The sequence below is a fragment of the Rhagoletis zephyria genome, unplaced genomic scaffold, assembly GCF_001687245.7.
Source record: "Rhagoletis zephyria isolate East Lansing unplaced genomic scaffold, Rhagoletis_zephyria_1.1 Rzeph_scaffold_03533, whole genome shotgun sequence".
Classification (NCBI taxonomy): Eukaryota; Metazoa; Arthropoda; class Insecta; order Diptera; family Tephritidae; genus Rhagoletis; species Rhagoletis zephyria.
Genome location: NW_016160616.1, coordinates 53,099 through 61,864, shown reverse-complemented (window position 1 = coordinate 61,864; position 8,766 = coordinate 53,099). Strand labels below are relative to the sequence as shown.

The window sequence follows — 8,766 nt, the reverse complement described above, 5'->3', positions numbered from 1 at the left end:
GGCACACAACAACTGTTAGGGCCCTTTGTACCCTCAAAATACTTTTGTAATAAAATTTTTATTCCACATAATGTCAAATATCTTTATGAAAAATGAATATAAAATAATAATTACAAATTAACTATGGTTTATTGAATTAAAATATGTATATGTATCTTACCGATCACTTGTAAGTAGGGCCAATAACGCAGCATCTTTATTTTCGTCCTTTGATACGGACAACAGAAGATTATCTGGCAGTGGAGTGTCACTTATGACACCACGTACGCCATCCGTTATGCCTAAATGACTAATAATGCTTAGCCGTGTTGGTAACGTTGCTGTTGCAGTTAGGCCCAATACTGTGCGAATACCCAAGTTCTGTCTTAGAACCTTGCAAATCATCAGATAGCTAGGGCGAAAATTGTGACTCCATTGCGATACACAGTGCGCCTCGTCGATGCAGGCAAAGGCAATTGGTGGTAGTTGCCGCAGAATTGCGCCAAAACCAGTGGAACGTTCGCCAGCCACTACTGCTTCCGGTGACACTAACAAAATATCCACTTCACCAGCAGATATTTTCTCCATTACCTTAAGTTTCTGTTGGGGTGTTTGATTTGTGTGTAGGCAATGTGCTCGCAAAAAATGTGGCACACCGGTCACCTGATCTTCCATAAGGGACACGAGCGGTGATATAACTAATGTTATTGCCCGTCTGCGATGGCTATACAAATAAGCGGGCAACTGATAACATAACGACTTTCCGCTGCCGGTGCTTAGAGTAACTAACGTTGAAAGACCAGATAGTATACGCATAATTGCACGGTCTTGGCCTTTTCGAAAATTGGTATGACCGAACATACGCAATGCATCTGTTACTTCGGAGGGAACGTCGGTACGTACATTTCCTTCGGAATCGAGTTCATAAAGAGGACTGATATCGCCAAACTGTGTACCTGATATTTTTTCATTCGTACTTGTCGAATGTAAACCGGCTTCTTTAAGAAAACTTTCTGGAATTTGGTGACCTACATATTTTTTAATGGGTGAAACTTGAGTAGTCGGAGTGGATAATTGTTCTAGGTTTATATTTTCAAGCTCTTCATCGCTTTCAAAACCCATACTATTCTCGCTTTCATAGTCATCAACAGAGTTACCATTACTTCGGTTACCGCCCGTGGTCTCCTCATCTACTTCTTCATCCTGCTCATCTGTGTTTTCTTGCTTTTCTCTTAGGCAACCATCTTCACTGTTCTGATATAACGCAGTATTTGGTGCAGCTGGCAATTTCGATATATTTCTGCTGTGCACCACAACCTTATTATGAGCTGCCATACGCTCGGCTTCTTCAAGTGTTGGAAATGGTGAGGGATCCTCTTTGAGCTGTGCTGACAGCGGCAGCAAGGAGTCTCCCTTGACCTTACATTGAGAGGCGAAATGACCCACTTTCCCGCAATTGAAGCACGTTAGAACACCTCCGTCGCAGCCGCCCATGTCCATGTCTGGGCCGGCAAGAGCAGCAATTTTCTTTTTGTGACGCCACTGTTTTTTCTTGTACTTAGAATAGTTCATATGACGTTTTCCACGTGCAAATATCTTTTTTTGCAGGTTTATAGTTGTGCAGCAGCTCAGAAAACAAAAGAAACTCATCCTTTTTATTTATGCCTTTAGGATTTGAGCCTTTTTTCAAGTTTAACGAAGTTTATTACATCACTAGCATAGAGTTGAAAATTGCAGTTTTAAATTTTTATAAGAGAGAAAAAAATCCTATAATTTTTTTTCAAGTACATATTTGGCAAAACTTTGTCTACAGAGCAAAACAAAATTGTATACGAGTCATTTAATTAAAATTCGACGTTAATGAAAAATATTTGTATTTTCTTGGACTAATCAAATTTTCTGTGCTTTCTTTGGAATTAACAAATTTGCGTTTCACCGAATAGACTGCGCCTATTGTTCAGTCCATGGTACGTTCGATTTTACATAAATCCACGAAAATACTATCACTGAGTTCGAATAGCTACGAACGTATAAATATCCACAGGTACTCTAATTATAAGTAAGATTGATGCAAGCTGATTTTCGGTTTTTTTAAATAAAATTGTAATCAATTTTGGTTCTCTTAATCAAAGGGACTCTTGCTGCTGCCCCAATTATGAAGATTTCCCTCGGGCTTAAGTACAGGATCTTATCAAGATGCACTGCTCATAGGGCCTGATATTCCGGGGCATGCGAATCTCTGCATTCTTCCGATGATCATTTTCCGTAAATTCCGTACCGTGACAGTCCCCAGTTTGTCGGAATGCCATTTTGCGGATAAGGTATGCTGTATATCTAATTTTGCATTCTCCTCAATGTTACGTCACCATGTTAGTTTAGAGTCGAAAGATAAAACCGAAGTACTTCGCCTTCCGTGAAAACATTTCTCTACTTAAGCAAACATTGTTTATGGATAATATGATGAACTTTTTATAACATTTTCCCATAGTGCCACTGCTACGAAAAACATGTATGTATGCCTATTTACGAGTATTAAGAACCCAACAAGCAAAATAAACTTAAAGTCGGTTTTATTTTACATAGATTTTATAAAGCGAAAATGCTTATCTTGGTATAAAGTCAACAGTAAATATAGCTTTTATTAAGAAAAGAGCAAAGCAAAATAAGTACAAAGTTTTTTTTTCATATCAAAATTAAAACCCCCTAGGTAGAAAATGTCAACCCTCCGAGTGTACTTCTGCCATAAAAAAGCAGAACACGAGTGCGACGAGATGCTCAGCAAAACATGTAGAAAGCGTTTAAGCGCCAAGCATTCGTTTATTGGACTCAAATATGACATACTGTTCATCGCCAAATAACCTAGGATATAATTTTGAAACTATTTAGTGGCTTCCCTTGATCGATCAAAAAATCCGGTTTATTCGATATTCGAAAAATCAATATTTCACAAAAACCGCCTATAGATTGCCAAAAAACTGGTGGGAACCGATTTGGAAAAACCTAGTCAATCACCCTAATACATACATATAAAAACTGCACCTTGGCTGTTTTTTTAACGCAATATCGAAATCTCAAAATATTTTGAAATCTATCTACACAAAAATAGCTACATATGTATATATTTTATATGTATTATTTACTAGCTTCACAACCACTAGTGAAGATCTATGACAATATCGAAGTACGCACTAAGCAAAATTGACTTTAATTAAATTTTTTTTCAACTACAGACTACATGGACAACGTTTTTCTAATTATTCAAAAATTTTAAATGACGAGAGTTAATTTTTGATTGGTAATTTAAAAAAGCATGCAATTTTATGCTGTAATTTCGATATGATTGAATATAATTATTGAAAAACTGAAATAAAACTTATGTGTGTACTACATGTTACTACATATTTATATATTTAAGGCCATATTTAGTTTATAATTTATTATGTTGCATATTTTGGCCAGCACTGGTTATATATGTATATAGTATATTACCTTTTCCCTGTCCCTATTACGAAGCGTTATTTTCCTGTAAATTTCAGATTTACTGACTGCCATTCGATAATAGTTTACTGCACGCGTCGGGATGAGTGTGAACGCGTATCTTCATACCTTCGCACATGTATGCAGGATCAATATAAAGAGAAAGATGCTTCAGCCAATGGCAAGCGAAAGCGTAAGCGAGTAAATTGGGCTGCGGAGCCTTATCATGCTGGTATGCCGTCTTCACGGCGTCGCACAATACAAAACGCCTTTATGAGCAATGATCTACGCATTGTAGTGGCAACCATAGCTTTCGGTATGGGTATCAATAAACCAGATTTACGTGCCGTTATTCATTACAATATGCCCCGCAATTACGAAAGTTATGTGCAAGAAATTGGTCGTGCCGGTCGAGATGGCAAGCCAGCACATTGCCATCTCTTTTTAGATGCGCGTGGAGGGGACAAATGTGAACTACGTCGACACATCTATTCGAACTCAATCGATCGACATGTGATACGCAAACTGTTGCAGCACGTTTTTGTGNGGAGGGGACAAATGTGAACTACGTCGACACATCTATTCGAACTCAATCGATCGACATGTGATACGCAAACTGTTGCAGCACGTTTTTGTGCCTTGTGCCTGTGCCAAGAAGGGGCAGTCGGAAGAGCAATATCAGAGAACCCAAGCTGCCAAAAATGAATTGGTGATTAATGCAGAATCGCAAGTGAATAATCGATTTTGTCCCGGCCATGAAATCGGATTATCGGTCGAACGGACCGTTGAAGAATTGGACATACCAGAGGAGAATATTTCTACATTGCTGTGCTATTTGGAGCTGGATTCTCGCTGGAATATTAGTGTGCTTAGCAACGCCTATACCATGGCCAAGGTCATATCATACGGAGGTGCCAAGTATTTAAAGTGAGTTCTTGAATTGAATGAGTTCTGTGAAATGGCATAAAATACTTAATATTTTTACTGAAAATTTGCAGACATGCTGCCAAGGAATGTGCCCCATTAGCTATGGCTATTGCGCTTGAAATAAAACAAAACAAATTTAAGGACGATTCAAATTTAATAGAGTTCTCCGTGGTTGATGTTGCTGCTGCGATTGGCTGGAATAGTGGTGTGGTTAAATATCAACTTAAAAATTTAGAGTGGACCCAAGGTAATTAAAATTAAAACCTCCAAAATATGTTTAAGTAGTTTGTGCAAGTCCTTGCAAGAAATTCCAAAAAACCGAAGAAAGCTTATGGCGATGAGAATTGAAAATACACATCCTTAATCGAATTCAGGGGATAATTTGATATACTACCCTGCGCACCTTTAGCTCATACAGTTTGAAGTATTTCTACTATATATATATTTCTACTAAATATGAACTATAAGTGTGAAGTGTGTGAACTCTAGGTGGGCAGGGTAGTACATATACCCTTGTGGTCAGTTGATTAAGCTAAGTGACATTTTGACCAGTTTTGGATATTTTTAACCGACATCAAAAAAAGGAGCAGGTTATTAATTCGTATGTTATGTATCTTACCGCATAACTTTGGACCACGTCAACCGATAATTCTTATTTCATCGGAAAGGTAGTGTCTCACAGGTGGTCCCATACTAATTTGGTTTAGATCCGATCATTGGATTATGAAAAAAATTAACGATACTCCTAAAATTTTATATAAGAATTGAAGTCGGTTGTGTTCTTTTGCGTAAAAATTACTTGTTCCTTAATGCTTATAATTTTTTTTGTTATAAAAGTCTAGCATATTCAGAGCTGGGTCGTAATGATTCCTTTAAGAATTAAATTACTCCCAATTACAAATTACAAGGCATTGTAATTAGGAATCAATTCGTTCAGTCCACAGCAAAAAAATTGATTACTTTTTTCAATTCCTTAGAAGTAATTTCAAATGTAATTGTTTTTTTTTTTTTGAATTCCATTACAAGGAATCTCATATTGTGATTTGAATAAATTATGTGCTACTAATATAATTTTTCCCCCATTTCCTTTGAAAGGAATTGAAAATGTAATATATTTTCTTCCAATGCCAAATGCAATGCCAAAATGCCATAACTAATCCGAATGGAGCCTTGGGTCACCGCAAAAAGAGAGAGCTTTGGTGGGACCACTCCGACTTATTCGGTTTAAGGGCTCACTGAAGTCTGTTCACCAGTAGGTGCGGCTGTAAGCGGGTGTCTGCTTGGAGCAAGCGGCTCGCTATATAAACGTGTATTTGGTTGCGAAACCACCCCCGTCCCAGCAATGGGTTGTGCGCTGGATTTGGGACACGCCACGTAAAAACCACTTCCAGTGAAGAAGCAAGGCAAAGCATCGGATGAGACCCCCTCTTATGATGACGACCACGGCAAACGTTTAATGGACTACGATGTGAGGGCATGCACCTGGAATGTCCGGAATGTGTAAAGGAGCGCAAATTCGGTGTTGGATTTATGGTGGGAGAGAGACTCCGTCGCCGAGTACTGTCGTTCACCCCGGTGGACGGGCGTCTATCCACAATCCGCATCAAAGCGAGATTCTTCAACATCTCGCTCATCTGCGCTTGCGTGCTTGGAGAGCACGTATGAGCGCTGCCCCCATCATGATATAAAAATCATGCTTGGCGACCTCAATGCCAGGGTGGGCAAGGATGGGATCTTTGGATCTTCGGATTGAGGCTGATCGACTTCGCCGGGGCCCGAAACATGGTAGTATGCAGTACTAGGTTCAAGCATAAAAATATCCATCAAGCTACCTGGCTGTCTCCGGATCGAAAAACGAGAAACCAAATCGATCATGTTGTGATAGACGGAAGGCACGCTTCCAGTGTTTTAGACGTACGCACACTCCGAGGCCCAAACATCGACTTTGCGCAGCAAAAAATGTGCGCCCAAATATGCAAGGAAAGCTTAACGTCGAAAAGCTGCAATCACAACTGACTGCCAGTGCTTTCGCTACTCGACTCTCACACCTGCTCTCGGAGACCACTCTTCAACAAACCGACATATGCGAGCAGTGGAACCACATTTCTCGCTCATTAAGTACCGCCGTCGAAGAAGTAGTCGGATTTCAGCGAGCCCGAAAGGACAACTAGTACGATGAGGAGTGTCTGGAAGCTGCAGAGAAAAAAGATGCCGCCTACAGGGCCACGCTGCGATCGGGCGCAACGCGCGCTATGTGGGACCGCTATAGGGATTTGAAGAGGGAAGTGAGACGTATTTGCCGCAATAAGAAGAGCGAGGCCGAAATACGTGAGTGCGAAGAGCATGGAATGCTGGCCGACAGGAAGAATGCCCGAAAATTTTACCTAGAGTTAGGCGACTTACGGAAGGTTTCAAGACCAGGGCGTTCTCCTGAAAGAACAACAATGGCGACATAGTAACCGATGTTCAGGGCGTACTTAAATTATGAAGGGAACACTTCGCCGCCCTAATGAATGGTAGCAGCACGGAAAGTTGTGGAGAAGAAGAACCCGAGCCCGCAGTCTATGATGACGGAGTCGACGTTCCACCACCTGACTATGACGAGGTACGAATAGCAATAACGCGGCTGAAAAGCCACAAAGCTGCTGGAGCTGACAGCCCGCCAGCTAAGATATTCAGCCCTATTCTGCATTTCGACTCGAATCGAAATTTTCTCCGTTTGGCAACTTTGGTATTCTGCGTTCCGTTTCCTTTCGATCAATCTTCGAAATTTACGATTATACCGATTCTACATTTCGATCGTAGTTCCGTTTTTCTAAGTTGCAAATTTGTTGACGGAGAACGTTTCGATTGTTATTTTCGTGGGTTTAAATAATAAAATTGTATAAAAAATTAAATAAAACATACGAGCGGTTATACGGGCAATAAGAAAAATTTGCTCAAATAAAGACAATCAAAAGGGATATTGCGCGAGGTTTTCAAAGAGGAAATCCAGGCGTTTTTGTTTTCATTATAAATAAGACTGTGAAATGCACTGAATACCATTTATTCCTTTTATATAAATTAATAGATGTATGTGCATACATACATGCATACATACTTAAAATGTGAAGTTTCATAAAAAAAGATGCTTTTATTATTGCCCATTTTAAAAAGAGGTGCGTATGTTGTCTCGAATTCGATTTGCAATGGAAGGATAAGCTTTGTTCTTCCCCTACTCTTGACGGCTTTCAAAATGGAATTCATTTGCGTTCAAATCCTCCACTCTGTAGTAAATGCAAATGTTGTGGAGTGCTCAAACAACGTTTATAATTTCACTGGCTTTGAGCGATGAGTAATACAGTTCAAGATGAATTTCTTATGACTCGTCACTCATCTGAAAAAGATCAAACATGCCCCTAAATCTCCGCCTTTCAACTTCCGCATCAGCAATCTGAGACTCGTTCTCCTCTTCAAGCAATAACGCCGCGGCTATGGATTTCATTCTTATAATTATGTTTCCACTTAAATTTTATTTTTAAATTACAGTAATGCTAGGTATATTTAGTTATTTTAAAATATTTACAAACTTTAACTTCATAAGCTGCTATAGTTTGGTGGCAAATATTTCTTTGTTTTGTTTCGATTTCACACATTCCTAGGCTAACAGCTGATTTTGAAAGATGTTTTCTTTCTTCCTCTTCTTTCGATTCGATCGTAACGCAGAATACCTAATTTCGATTCTTGCGAAGCGGAATGCGGGAACGGAATCGAAATGCAGAATAGGGCTGATTCAAATACGGCGGCGAGGAGTTGATAAGGTGCATGCATCAACTCTTGGTCACAATATGGTCAGATGAACGCATGCCCGACGACTGGAATTTAAGTGTGCTATGCCCAATCCCCAAGAAAGGTGACCCCGCCATTCGCGCCAACTACCGCGGGATCAGCCTTCTAAGCATAGGTTACAAGGTCTTATCGAGCGTATTGTGTGAAAGACTGAAGCCCACCGTCAATGAACTGATTGGGCCTTATCAGTGTGGCTTTAGACCTGGCGAATTCACCATAGACCAGGTATTCACAATACGCCAAATCTTGGAAAAGACCCGCGAGAAAGAGATCGACACTCACCACCTATTTGTCGACTTTAAAGCCGCTTTTGACAGCACTAAAAGGAGTTGCCTATACGCCGCTATGTCTGAATTTGGCATCCCCTCAGAACTCATACGGCTGTGTAAAATGACGTTGAGCAATACCACCAGCTCCGTCAGAATTGGGAAAGACCTCTCCGAGCCGCTCGCCACCAAACGGGGTTTCAGACAGGGCGAAGTCTGTTTTACCTTTTCCAAGTTGGATAGGGAAGCAGAGCGAATGGATCTGGTGGTAAACGAGAACAAGACGAAG

The 8,766-nt window shown here is 40.1% G+C and overlaps 1 protein-coding gene across 1 annotated transcript in view; it reads left to right on the top strand.

The window, feature by feature from the left end:
- Positions 1 to 2,483: 2,483 nt before the first annotated feature.
- The window catches only part of LOC108369188 (ATP-dependent DNA helicase Q4-like), a 7,748-nt gene continuing 1,465 nt past the window's right edge, over positions 2,484 to 8,766 (top strand). Inside the window, exons 1-4 of the mRNA XM_017624219.1 lie at positions 2,484 to 2,488; positions 3,516 to 3,981; positions 4,073 to 4,383; positions 4,455 to 4,630. Of these exons, the coding sequence (XP_017479708.1) occupies positions 3,598 to 3,981; positions 4,073 to 4,383; positions 4,455 to 4,630 (871 nt within the window). The 5' untranslated portion in view covers positions 2,484 to 2,488; positions 3,516 to 3,597. The remainder of the gene's footprint in view (positions 2,489 to 3,515; positions 3,982 to 4,072; positions 4,384 to 4,454; positions 4,631 to 8,766) is intronic.